Source organism: Equus caballus, unplaced genomic scaffold (assembly GCF_041296265.1).
Source record: "Equus caballus isolate H_3958 breed thoroughbred unplaced genomic scaffold, TB-T2T haplotype2-0000448, whole genome shotgun sequence".
Taxonomy (NCBI): Eukaryota; Metazoa; Chordata; class Mammalia; order Perissodactyla; family Equidae; genus Equus; species Equus caballus.
The window spans coordinates 16,528-30,432 of record NW_027221892.1 but is presented as its reverse complement, the minus strand read 5'-3'; the positions used below and the strand labels follow the sequence as shown (position 1 = coordinate 30,432).

At 38.6% G+C, this 13,905-nt stretch overlaps 1 protein-coding gene and 1 pseudogene across 11 annotated transcripts in view; one reads left to right on the top strand and one right to left on the bottom strand.

Moving 5' to 3' along the window:
• The window catches only part of LOC138922086 (uncharacterized), a 59,469-nt gene extending 46,504 nt beyond the window's left edge, over positions 1-12,965 (top strand). For 4 of the 11 annotated variants that reach the window (XR_011435169.1, XR_011435174.1, XR_011435175.1 and 1 more), the window contains 3 exons: positions 10,036-10,096; positions 12,023-12,128; positions 12,507-12,965. Coding sequence is in view for 1 of the 11 variants with exons in the window: in XM_070258917.1 (XP_070115018.1) it covers positions 10,036-10,039 (4 nt within the window). In the remaining 10 variants the exon portion in view is untranslated. Of the gene's footprint in view, positions 1-10,035; positions 10,492-11,670; positions 11,700-12,022; positions 12,129-12,506 lie in introns of those variants that run through there. The other 7 variants (XR_011435171.1, XR_011435176.1, XR_011435172.1 and 4 more) reach the window with 3 other exon arrangements.
• LOC138922066 (ligand-dependent nuclear receptor corepressor-like protein pseudogene) lies at positions 95-5,164 on the bottom strand (annotated as a pseudogene).
• Positions 12,966-13,905: the final 940 nt, after the last annotated feature.

Genomic DNA, 13,905 nt, shown 5'->3' with positions numbered 1-13,905 from the left:
CATTAAATAATATTTGGCAGGGATGGGAACAGGAGGAGGAAGGGAATTTCAGTTATTAGATTATTACTGATTTTTACCATGAGCCAAAACCAAATCATTTTTATTTTTTATTTATTTTTTAAATTTAAGTGCAAAAGCACTGAAGAGCTTTACTACAAATTACAACCTAGAAACACGTTAACTGAACAATTAAAATTCATACAATCAGATTTAGATATATAACAACACAAAGTAGGAACAGAATTACAGTACAACACAAGACAGATACATGAATTCATTAGAAAATATTGTAATAAATAATTCATGAATCATAGAGCAATTGATTTATGCATAAATATAACTAATTGCCTAACAATCAGTTTATATTAACAAAATCTGTCAAAATCAAGGCAGCCAGAGTTTTACTAAATTACTGTGACAATGGAAATACTGCAATTAAAAAACAAATACAAGTATTTGTACTGTAAACAACTAAAAAAATCAGTCTCACTAAAGTTAGTATACAATTTAATATAAAATTATCATTAGCTACCAGAAATGGTTTAAACAACTTTACTGAGCAGTAGTTTTCTAAAAACAGAGGCACCGTTTTTTCTTTTCCTTCTTTTTTTTTAAAAATATAAAATACTTGAGGAACATTCAAATAAGTAGAAAGCACATAATGGTTGCTTTCACCTTCATTAAAAGTCTGCTGAAACTGGATTTTTCAGAAAATTGTCAATTAATAAGTAATAACTGGTAACTAAATTTATAAAGTACTTTGAAAGTTTAACATAGAGAATATCTTAATGGAATCACTGGGGGGAAGGGGAAGCCATAAATTTCCCTGCCTTTCCAAGTTTGTATGATCAAAAGTGAACTCAGTAACTAGAAACATTTTGTTTCTTTTAAAAGTTAGGAGTTGGGGGCTGGCCCCGTGGCCGAGTGGTTAAGTTCGCGCGCTCCGCTGCAGGCGACCCAGTGTTTCGTTAGTTCGAATCCTGGGCGCGGACATGGCACTGCTCATCAGACCACGCTGAGGCAGCGTCCCACATGCCACAACTAGAAGAACACACAACGAAGAATATACAACTATGTACCGGGGGGCTTTGGGGAGAAAAAGGAAAAAATAAAAAAATCTTAAAAGTTAGGAGTTGATCATTACCTACAAACTATCAAAAAATATTTAATTTACTATTTCTGACCAAAAATAAATAATACAAGTACTAAAACGCGGCAAATTAACTATAATATTACCTATAAAACTACTGAGCACTGTGAAGTCAATAGCAAAATGATCCCTGATTTTATGAATCCTGTCAAGTTTTTGGTCAGGTCATCTTTTAAATGATATAAAAGTGTTCTGTAAGTATCCCTTTACTATAAACTTCTCAATCAATTTATTAATGTAAATATAGTGTGAGGAATAAAAAAGCTCAATACAATATAAATATTATGTAATGCCTTCAAGCCCCCAAATTTTTGCAAGTAAAATTCTGTATAATGAGGTCAATAAAATTGTGTTGAAACATTAACTTTGCTTTTCACTGGGGGCGCGGGGGGCGGGGAGGGGAAATACATTAAATCATCCAAGTTCTGGCCCTCACAAAATATGGCTTAATTCTTTAAAAAGAAAGATGACCCTGACATCTGCTGTTTTGCAATCTATTATGTATACTTTCTTGGGGGAATAAAAAAGAGCGAGAGGATTCATACCCTAGCATGCAGGTAACATTAATTGCTGAAGAGGGTTCAGTATAGATCGAAGAGACCAAATATCTACTTGGTTGTGTATTTCCCTCTCTTCAGTTTCCTTATACATATGTAAGCAGTTTTTCAATGTAATAGCTGAAAATCTCTTTAGTATTACATGTATATGTGATTATTAGATACACACAAACACAAGTGTAAAAACACAAGTATTTGACAAGGTGCACTTATTTTTTAAATTCAGCTTTAAGTATTCCTTTTGGACTTAGGAAAACTGGCTTAGAAAAATGATCAGAACCTGACTTTTAACAGAGCAAAGGGGCACTCGGAGAACTGTGAACATATGAAGCAAATCCCCAATCTTTATATGGAGGCACATGCTTTATAACATTTTACCACTAAAACGGCATACTCCATAAATCCAACATGGATACTCTGAACCACATTTTAAAACTGCTATATAAAAATTACTGGTCTCTTTTATGAGGCTAGTAAAAGTTAAAATGCACTGCCCAGCTTCTAACTGCCCAATTAGTAGAGTTTACATTACTGAAAGTTCAAAACAGCTTCAGTGTTAAATATTTGTAAATCCATTTAAGACCCTGAACAAACTGCAAATTTGGTTATTAGCAAAACGATAATGTATCGCCCACCAAAATGAAATCTGTAATTCATTTTTGATAAACTGAAAATGTTTTGAAATGTCACAGCAGCAAATATATTAAAGTTACACTGAGGTTTTTCAATAGTAGGAGTCTATCACAATCCTTAAAATTTAAAGTAGTCATAACATCAACCAACCAGCACATTTAAACCAAAATGATCATTCTCAAGCTTTTTCTGTGCCCATTATAAACATGCTCTAAGTTGCATTCCAACTTTCTTTTCTAATCTTACACATTAGCTTATTTTTCAAATGAAAAACAAAATTAAATTATTTTAATAATTAAATTTAAATTACTTTTTGTTCTTAGTATTCCATCTTATATTAAAGGATTTTATAGCTCCTGGGGTTAACAATGTGTCAGTTTTTTTCAAAAAGTGTATACCTTATAAACCCCAACTTCCTGCTACAACAACTGTTAAATGATAAATATTAAATTTCATTATACATATCATTTAAGGTTTTCTTGTCTATTCCTGGTGGATGCACTTGAGTGCATTTCATATTTCATAGAATGCACTGTAGTGTCCTAATACTGTATATATTAATTTTTCTTAGTATGGAGATAGCTGCGTATTTAAACTCTGATTGGTTGGTTGACGTACTTACAGTAACTCTAAGTATGTTAGGTAAAAATGTTTAAAAACTATTAATATCATATTTCCATTATAAGATGGTTTAACTGAATGGCTGGGGTGGTCTTTCACCTATAAAAATGTTTCACTTGACAATTACTTGTTTTCCCACAACGCTTTATGCTATTGACTACTAAAGAAAACCTCAATCTTTTTCACCTATTTATACAAGGATTAAATACAAACTATCAGAATTAAGTAAGCAACTATATAATTCTGTCCACAGTGAAAACCCTGAATAAAACTTTTTTTCAAAAGGCATGTAAGTGGTTTTTCAACTGCAAAATTTCATGTCTCCTGTCAGAGTGAGCATCTGTAATTCCCACGTGTGTGTATATAGACACACAAACACACACCTGTGCACATACACACACACACACAAACACACGTACAAACATTTTCCTAACAAGTAATCTACACAGGCTTGCTGCTGTTTTTGCAGCTGCCAGTCCCTGAATCTGTCATATTATATAACCCAGTGTCTGGTACTCGGAGTTTCTTCGGAGGAGGAGTCTTCAGTGTTCCAGATCTTTCTTTTACCTTGTATTCTAAAGTGCCGTGAGGTACCCCATAAATTCCTTGTGCTTTGGAAGCACTCATTTTGCCACTCATTACCATTGCAATAGCCTCTTCCATTATTTCATGATCATACTGCCGATAACGGCCACGTTTTTTCCTGGGCTGCTTATTATCTTTTCGATCCAATCCATCTTCAGTATTTTCAGAGGTTCCATCAACTGTTCCATTTTTAGAATTAAGACACAAAGGAGAGAGGTCCCCGGGTAGAAAGTAAGAGTCAACACTTGAGTGAGTTACGGGCCCAGAACATTCTATTTTCTTCTGTTTAGGGAGTATATTTTTCAGTTTTTGGAGAGCTGATCCTTCTAGGACTGGAGAGGTTTTGGAAACTTGATACATAACATCCAGCAGACCAGGACCATCAGGTTGTGGTTTTGAAACAGAACTTACTCGTAGTTGAGGAATTTTTAACTGTACAGTAGGACGTGAAGTTTCATATTGTAGGCTTTCATTTTTTTCTTTAAATTAGATTGAGTTTACTTTTTTCTGTGCGCTCTGCTTGAGCTCTTGCCCACAGGGCTACTTTATGCAGCACTGCACAAGTTTCTTTACTGTCTTTATATGAGTAACTATCACTGAAATCTCGAGCTTTGTTTTTAAAAGATGCAGGCTTCCCTGCTGGTAAGGCTTCTAAGTGGAGAAGTAAAGTTTTTTGAGGTATGCCTGCTTTATTTCTGTCCAGTGCTCCAGACTGAATGTCTTTCAAAGCTTCTGAGAGCAAACCATCTGCAAACTCAGCACTTCTCTCCACATAGTCCTCTCTGTTTCTCTGTAGTCTCCCAGCCATTGAATTTTCAGAAGAAGGATCGCATACGGACGACTCTTCAGATTTTATGCTGGTTTTCTTTGTAGAGAGATCTAACACTCCATCCCCTTGCTGAGTATTTTGTTCTTGCATTCGATTCACAGTGAGGTCTAAGGGGCCTTCCTGTTCTTCCTGAAGGGAGTTTTCTGCTTGATTCATTTGAATACTTTTACATATTAGACTTGGTCCAATTGAACCATTTCTATTCTCTTGAATTTTACCACTTTTTGAAATATACTCAATTGCAAACTGACGTATCATCTTTTTCATTAATTCCTGAGCAACTAGGGGAATGTTAGGATCACAGTTCTGAGGAAGGTCTTTCTTTCGAAAGAGTGCATTTAGCTAATTTTCTGCTTGGCATTCAGTCTTTCAGTGTTGGACTGGCCCTGAGATGACAGTTTCTCTGTTGGTGTTGACTGTGAAGAATCAAGAGATGGTAGACAATCCTTCAAATAAACTCAGGGCTCTTCGTAGCCGTGGTCCATAAAGCCCTTCTAAAATACTCTCAAAACCTACACAGTGCATGAGACGGTGGCGCCAAGAGTCGAGTTCCCGCCGGCATCCTCTCCTCTCCGCCGCGCACCGAGGGCTCCAGCACCGGGCGGCGAGGGCAGCGGCCACTCTCTCTCTTCCCTTGTCCATCCGCGTCCCGCGTCACGCGCCCTCATTTACATACGAGCGGCGCAGGCACGAGGCAGGGGCGCGAGCCCCGGAGCGCCAAAAACAAATCATTTTAAGAATGAGACCAAGAATAGACTCATTTTGTAATGATCAAAGTTGAGGAGCAGAAAACAACCAGAGATGTGCTTTTCCTCAGTGAAGGCGGGAGGAAGCCAGGGGCAGGAGGGCAGTGAATCCCTTTGATACTGGGAGAAAACCAATTCCGAGAGAGCCAATCAGAGGGCACGGGAAGGGGCTGGAAATAAATGTCACCTCGACAAAACCTACCCAGTTGTATCAAAGCTTGGCCCTGACTTCAAGGCCTTCATTCGCAGTTAAATAGTTTCTGTTTTAATTTTATTAAAGTATACTAACGCATACATTTGTTATGAAAAAAATCAAGTCATACAAAATAATAATGAGGGACAAAAGTTCTCCACAGGCAATTACTTTTCACTTTGTTTTTTATTTCTTCCGGTGACTGCCTCCATATTTATAAATTAAAGGATCTCAATCACTAATTGTTTTATCAATTTTTGACATTGTGGATTCACTTATGACAGGTGAGGATTTAGATAATTTAAACTATTTCCTCTTAGTATTTTAGTTATTTTATGATAAACCGTATAATTTAAATAAGGTAAGTACTTCAAACATCTGTTTTTTTGGATTTTCAACTTTCAAAATTATACATTAGCTCCTCACTCTGTGCGAGATGAAGATACTTACACACCTAACCTCTCACACTTCTTTGCTCCTTCTACTTGCCAACTTCTGTTAGCTATATATTTTCTTTAACATTGTTATAGATTATAATGTACTTATACACTTTAAGTGATCATTTAGGGTAAATAAGAAGCTACAACAATCACTGTATTTGCTCTCTCTAGAACACTTTTCATTATTGCCCTCTTTCCTGGCCACAAAGAACTGGCTTTCAGGTTGACAAGCTTTCTTTAAATTCCTGATCACAAACCTTAAGCTGGTCATCCTTTTCCAGGGTTTTAGAAAACTTACTTTTTCGCTCTCCGCGATGACTATTTTGTATGTTCTCTCTTGGCCAATGATTTTCCTTTACACTTCAGAAAAAAGTCACGAGATAGGGAACTTCTCCCACATCCCACCACTAAATGTACAATCCTTCCTACAACTGCATTTATCTTCTGCATCATATTAAAGAGAAGGAAGTGGCTTTTCTTCTGTTAATCTTCAGTCTTTCCAGCTGTGATCTGGACTCCTATGTCTGCTACCCACTTAGGGGTTTAGTTGTTTTCCTTATCCCCTCTCTTTACTGCATCATCAATCTCTCCTCAGGCTGGATGGTCTCTTCATCATAAAAAATGTTGTAATATCGCTCACCTTAAAAAAACAAAGACAAAACACCACTTTTCTTTACCCCGTAATCCCTCTAGCTGAGCCTATTTCTCTGCTTGCTTTCATAGCAAAACTTCTTGAAAGAGTTCTACGTGGACTCTCTTTTCCTCCTCTTTGATTCATACGTTTTCCTATGAATAACCTCCATATTGCCAAATCTGATAAGAAATGCAAATCAAAATCACAATTGAGATATCACCTCACAAATGTTAGGATGACTATTACCAAAAAACAAAAAATGGCAAGTGTTGGCAAGGATGTGGAGAAATTGGAACCCTTGTACACTGTCGATGGGAATGTAAAATGGTGCAGCCACTATGGAAAACAGTATGGAGGTTCCTCAAAAAATTAAAAGTAGGGGCTGGCCCAGTGGTGTAGTGGTTAAGTTCAGCTCTCTCCGCTTCTGCAGCCCAGGTTTGCAGGTTCAGATCCCGGGTGCAGACATACACCGCTTGTCAAGCCATGCTGTGGTAGCAACCCACATATAAAATAGAGGGAGATTGGCACAGACGTTAGTTCAAGGCCACTCTTCCTCAAGCACAAAGGGGAAGATTGGCAGCAGATGTTAGCTTAGGGCCAGTCTTCCTCAAAAAAAAGAAAAATTAAAAATAGAGGCTGGCCTGGTGGTATAGTGGCGAAGTTCATTCGCTCCACTTTGGCGGCTGGGGTTTCATGGGTTCAGATCCCAGGTGTGGGCCGACACACCATTCATCAAGCCACTCTGTGGTGGCATCCCACGTACAAAAAATAGAGGAAGACTGGGGCCAACCCGATGGCATAGTGGTTAAGTTCGTGTGCTCCACTTTGGCGACCTGGGGTTCGGAGGTTCAGATCCTGGGCATGGACCTAGCACCATTCGTCAAGCCACACTGTGAAAGCATCCCACATACAGTAGAGGAAGATTAGCACAGATGTTAGCTCAGCGACAATCTTCCTCAAGCAAAAAGAGGAAGATTGGCAACAGGTGTGTTAGCTCAGGGTCAATCTTCCTCACCAAAAAAAACCACATTAAAATAGACTACCACATGATCCTGCAATTCTACTCCTCGGTATATATGCAAAGACTTGAAATTAGGATTGTGAAGAGATATCTACACTCCCACATTTATTGCAGCATTATTCACAATAGTCAAGATATAGAAACAACTCAAATGTCCATCAATAGTCAAGTGGATAAAGAAAATGAGGAAAATGCGAGATAGACACACAATTAAACATTATTCAAACTTAAAAATTAAGGAAATACTACCATTTGTAAAAGCATAGATGGACCCGGAAGATATTATGCTAACTGAATACCATTCACAATCGCAACAAAAAGAATAAAATACCTCGGGGTAAATTTAACCAAGGAAGTGAAGGACCTATATAATGAAAATTGCAAGGCCTTTCTGAGAGAATTGGATGACGACATAAGGAGATGGAAAGACATTCCATGTACATGGATTGGAAGAATAAACATAGTTAAAATGTCCGTTCTACCTCAAGCAATCTACAGATTCAACGCTATCTCATCAGAATCCCAATGACATTCTTTACAGAATTAGAACAAAGAATCCTAAAATTTATATGGGGCCACAAAAGACCCCGAATTGCTAAAGCAATCCTGAGAAAAAAGAACAAAACGGGAGGCATCACAATCCCTGACTTCAAAACTTACTACAAAGCTACAGTAATCAAAACAGCATGGTACTGGTACAAAAACAGGTGAACAGATCAATGGAATAGAATTGAAAGCCCAGAAATAAAACCACACATCTATGGACAGCTTACCTTCGACAAAGGAGCTGAGTGCATACAATGGAGAAAAGAAAGTCTTTTCCAAAAATGGTGCTGGGAAAACTGGAAAGCCACATGTAAAAGAATGAAAACTGACCATTCTTTTTCACCATTCACTAAAATAAACTCAAAATGGATCAAAGACCTAAAGGTGAGACCTGAAACCATAAGGCTTCTAGAAGAAAACGTAGGCAAGTACACTCTCTGACATCAGTATTAAAAGGATCTTTTCGGACACCATGTCTTCTCAGAGAAGGGAAACAACAGAAAGAGTAAACAAATGGGACTTCATCAGACTAAAGAGCTTCTTCAAGGCACATGAAAACAGGATTGAAACAAAAAAAACAACCCACTAACTGGGAAAAAATATTTGCAAGTCATATATCTGACAAAGGCTTGATATCCATAATATATAAGGAACTCTCACAACTCAACAACAAAAAATCAAACCACCCGATCAAAAAATGGGCTGGAGACATGAACAGACATTTCTCCAAAGAAGATATACAGATGGCTAATAGGCACATGAAAAGACGCTCATCATCGCTGATCATCAGGAAAATGCAAATGAAAACTACACTGAGATATCACCTTACACCCATTAGAATGACAAAAATATCTAAAGCTAATAGTAACAAATGTTGGAGAGGTTGTGGAGAGAATGGAACCCTCATACACTGCTGGTGGGAATGCAAACTACTGCAGCCGCTATGGAAAACAGTATGGAGATTCCTCAAAAAACTAAAAATAGAACTACCATACGATCCAGCCATTCCACTACTGGGTATCTATCCAAAGAGCTTGAAGTCAGCAATCCCAAAAGTCCTATGCACCCCAATGTTCACTGCAGCATTATTTACAATAGCCAAGACATGGAAGCAACCTAAGTGCCCATCAACAGATGAATGGATAAAGAAGTTGTGGTATATATATACAATGGAATACTACTCAGCTGCAAAACAGAACAAAATCATCCCATTTGCAACAACATGGATGGACCTTGAGGGAATTACGTTAAGTGAAATAAGCCAGTTAGAGAAGGATAATCTCTGTATGACTCCACTCATAGGAGGAATTTAAAAATGTGGACAAAGAGAACAGATTAGTGGCTACCAGGGGAAAGGGGGGGTGGGGGGCGGGCACAAAGGGTGAAATGGTGCACCTACAACACGAATGACAAATATTAATGTACAACTGAAATCACACAAGATTGTAACCTATCATTAACTCAATAAAAAAAAAGATATTATGCTAACTGAAACAAGTCAGTCACAGAATGACAAATATAGCATGATTTCTCCTATAGGAGGTATCTAAAATAGTCAAACTTAGACAAGCAGAAAATAGATTGGTGGTTGCCAGGGGACGGGAGTGGGGAAAATGGAGAGTTGTTGTTCAGCATCAAGTTTTAGTTATGCAGGATACATAAGTTCTAGAGATCTACAACATTATAAACTTAAGAGGATAAGTCTTATGTTAAATGTTCTTCCCACACACACACACAAAAGCAAAGGGACGTAAGAAATCTTTTGGAGGTGATGGATATATTTATTACCAGGATTGTGGTGATGGTATCATGGGTGTAAGCATATTGTCCAACTTCATCACAATGTATACATTAACTATGTACAATTTTTTAATGTTAATTATACCTCAACAAAGCTGAAAAAAATATAAATTCTCTGTTCTCTTAAATGAGTTCTTAGCAGCATTCAAAGCAGTTGAGTACTTGCTCCTTGAAATACTTTTCTTGTTGGGTTTCTGGATAGCCCATGCTTCTCTCACTTTTAGTGGCTCCTCTTATACTATCTAACCCCTAAATGTTGAAATCTATTTTTCCTATGCAGGTGATGGGGTTCAGGGCATGCCCACACCCCCGCCCCGCCCACCGCAAGATGCACCACTCTGGTATGTGGATTATTTCAAGCTGAAGAAAATAAAAGCTCAGAAGACTCAGGAAGAACATTCCACCTTCTCCCCAACTGACTAAAAGAAATTTAAAATAAAGGCCAGTCCCCAGGACAAGCCATCACCTTAGATAACTCTGGGTATCTGGTAGACTGGGAGGATCCTTGCTAAGCCCATTCTTATCAAAGTTCTATTTACCAAACATTTGCTTTTCCATTTCCAGGAGTTGCCTTCCTCCCCTTTGAAGCTCCAAATCACTACCCCCAACATCCTCCTTGTCTGTAGCTGAAGAAATTTAAACAGGCAGCCTCAGCCAGATGACTGAGTTACTGTTTCTCCTGAGTTTCTCCCATGTATACATGCTATTAAACTTTGTTTGATTTTTCTCCTGCTAACCTGCCTTTTAAATTATTTGACCAGCCATAAGAACCTTAAGAAAAAGGGGTGGGGGAGGAATTCTCCCACTTCCCCAACACAGGTGATCTTAAATGGTTTATAAATTCTCAGGTTTATATCTGCATCCCAAATCTGAGTTCAACTTGTTTGTATTGACAAATAAAAATGGCAAGCAATAGGATATATTGGAGAATATGAGGAAGCCATTTGGTGTAAACCTAATTCGGCCTCACCTTGTCTTTCCAAAAGGGCCTGACCGTGGCTGTTGAGCATGCATTGTATATCTGCTTTAGATATTCCCTATGGCAAGAACAAAGGCCCTTGAGATAAAGGTGCAACTTCCCTCCCTCTCCCAAAGTTGGCATCTCCTTAAGGCTTAAGCGTCTTTCCTTAGGCTAGAAACTGATTGCTGTGCTCACCTGTGACTGCCCAGCTCGAGACAACAGACTTGCCTCCTGCTACGCCCTCTGAGATAGCAGACCCACTACCTGCGGTGTCCATCAAGAGCTGTGCCGACAGGGCAATCTTGTGACTATTGTGGGAGGGACATTTCAATCATATGTGAAACGTCCTGCTTGGCGGTATATAACCACTCTGTACACCTCACTTCTTTGGTGCCCTTTCTTCCTGTGGGAAGAAAGGCCCCGGGCCATGGTCCTCAGATTTCAGCTCAGAACAAATTCACCCATATTTTCGTTTATAGATTGCTTATGGATTATTTTCATGGACAGTATCTAGCTGTTTAATTGATATCTTGACTAGGATGTCTTCATAACATAGTCAGAAGGAAATTCTAGATATCCAACTCTCTGCCACAGTCCCCCCAAAGTGCTCTTCCCTTATATTCCCCATCTCATTAAATGGCACCTCCATTTATCTAGTTATTAAAGCCAGCAACCTAAGAGTCTTCTTGATGCTTCTCTTCCCTAATTCCCACATAAACAAGACCTATCTTTTTGATCTGCAAACACCATACTTGTTCAACCCCCCTTTATCTTGCCTAGAACAATGCTAGAGTTTACTGACTGATCTACTTTCACTTCCACTGTTGCCCACTTCCAGTCCATTCTCCAAAAGTAGTCAGAGTCTCATTACCCTTCAGTGACTTCACATTGCACTTACCATGGCCTGTAAAAATCAGGCTAATCTGATTCTTTCATGTCTCTCTATCCTCAAAGTGCTGGGAATACTGCAGTGAATGAAACAGGCAAGTCTTCTATTCTCATGGAGTATTCTGGGGGCTTTTTTTGGCAGGGGGTGGGGAATAGAATAAAGAAGTGCAGATAAATAAAACCATTTCTGAAAGTAAAGAGTACTATGAAGACAATTAAACAGGGGATTGTGTTAGACAGCAACTGATATTTGCGGTGGGTTTTAGACTGCGTGGTCAAGGATTGCCTCTCTGAAGGGACATTTGAACTGAATGATACAAAGGAATTTTTAGCACTTTCTCAGCAAAGGTTTATTTCTTGATTGTATCATAATCTCATCAAGGATCATCTGGGAACTCTAGTTTTTATCTAATTCCAGGACCCAGGCTGAGAGAGCAGCCACCAAACTGAAACTTGCAGGTTGCTGTGACAAAAGGAAGTAAGATTCTGAAGGGCCTCACACCAGCAATGAAAAGCTCTAGTCTGTAAGTGACACAGATTTCTTCCACCTATACTTTATTAACCAGAACTATTCACATGACCCCACCCAAACCAAGAATCTGGGAATCGCAGTCCTACCACGTCCTGGAAGGCAGAGAATCAGAAATATTCGGAAAACATAATTAACTACTACTATAGTCCTTCATGTTCACAGGGGAAAATATAAAGGAGGGAAAGTCATAGATACATGCATGGTAGTGGCAGGAGTTCTCCTACAACTGTGCAAGGCCATTAGAATTGCTAGTTCTGGTTCCTCTGGGAGGCATATGGTAGAAACAGAAGACAGTTTGGTGAAGCTTTCCGAGTCTTGCTGCTATCTGATCCCTCTAATACTGAGGAAATGGTTTCTTACTGTTTTGCAGACCTGGAAGAATGAATCCACAGAATGTGACCTCATTGTCCCTACTCAGGATTCTAGTTTGCTCACTTCAGTCAAGGTGCCTTAAACTTTTCTAAAAGTCAAGAACAGTCTGGAAATACATATATTCTCCATATCAACTTCTCAGAGCAAAAATCAAAGAAATGGGCACAAGACCGGCTCAATGTTTTTTATGAATGATTGATAATATTAATTTGAAGACTATTTCTTACATATTATACATCCATTTGTAGAGGGAGTAAAAGGTTATAGACACCACTAAGACATACCTGCTTTTTCTTCTAGCATTTTCAGTTTGTCTTTTTAAAAAACTTAATCCTTTGTTCTGTTTGAAATCTTTCAATTGTGAAATATTTCAGGACTGATATTAAATGTGACTAACACTAAGCCAAATACCTATGTGCCCAATACCCAGCTTATGAAATAAAATATTATAAAAATAGTCATAGGTCTTGTTTTTGCACGCTTTTTGGTGAGGAAGATTGGCCCTGAGCTAACATCTGTTGCCAAGCTTCCTCTTTTTTGTCTCCCAAAAGCCCCAGTACATAGTTCTATATCCTAGTTATAAGTCATTCTAGTTCTTCTATGTGGGAGGCTGCCACAGCATGGCTTGATGAGCGGTGTGTAGGTCTATGCCGAGGATCCGAACCAGCGAACCCCAGGCCGTGGAAGTGGAGAGCATGAACTTAACCACTCGGCCATGGGGATGGCCCCCTATAGGTCTCTTTTTATACCTAATCACATTCCTCTTTCTCCCAGCTTCCCCAGAAGTAACCACTATTCTGAATTTAGAATTTATCCTTCTTGTGCTTTTCTTTGTACTTTTACTACATCTGTATGTATCTGTTATCAATATGTAGTATTTTTGAGATTTGGGGTTCTAGCAATGATGGGGTAAACACAACTGGATTAAAAAGAAAACAACAAGACTTATCCTCCCACCACACACAACTAAGAAACCGGACAAAACATACAGTGGTTTCCAGATATTAGACAACAGTCAGTGAAAGATAATGATCTCTGAGAGAAATGAAACAAAAGATGTGAGCCATATTATTGCCCCAGCTTACAGCCTGGAGAGAATTTTTAGGCTATGTGCAGGCAGGAAGTACCCAAACGGAGCCTGCTGGTTCCAGGAGCTAAAGATACAGAGCTCATACAAGGAAATCTTATGAGCATTTATGGGATGAAGTATGAGAGAAGACAGATCTGCGCAGGAAGAGCTCCAAATGAGTACTGATCAATGCAGGTGTGTGAGGAAACTACTCAAGGCCAGTGAAAGACCATGAGAAAGATTCAAGTATAGCCATCCCAGAACTCACACAGGGCTGGTAATACTCTATATTCCCACTAGCCAAATAAAAAAAACCTCCTAATACAAG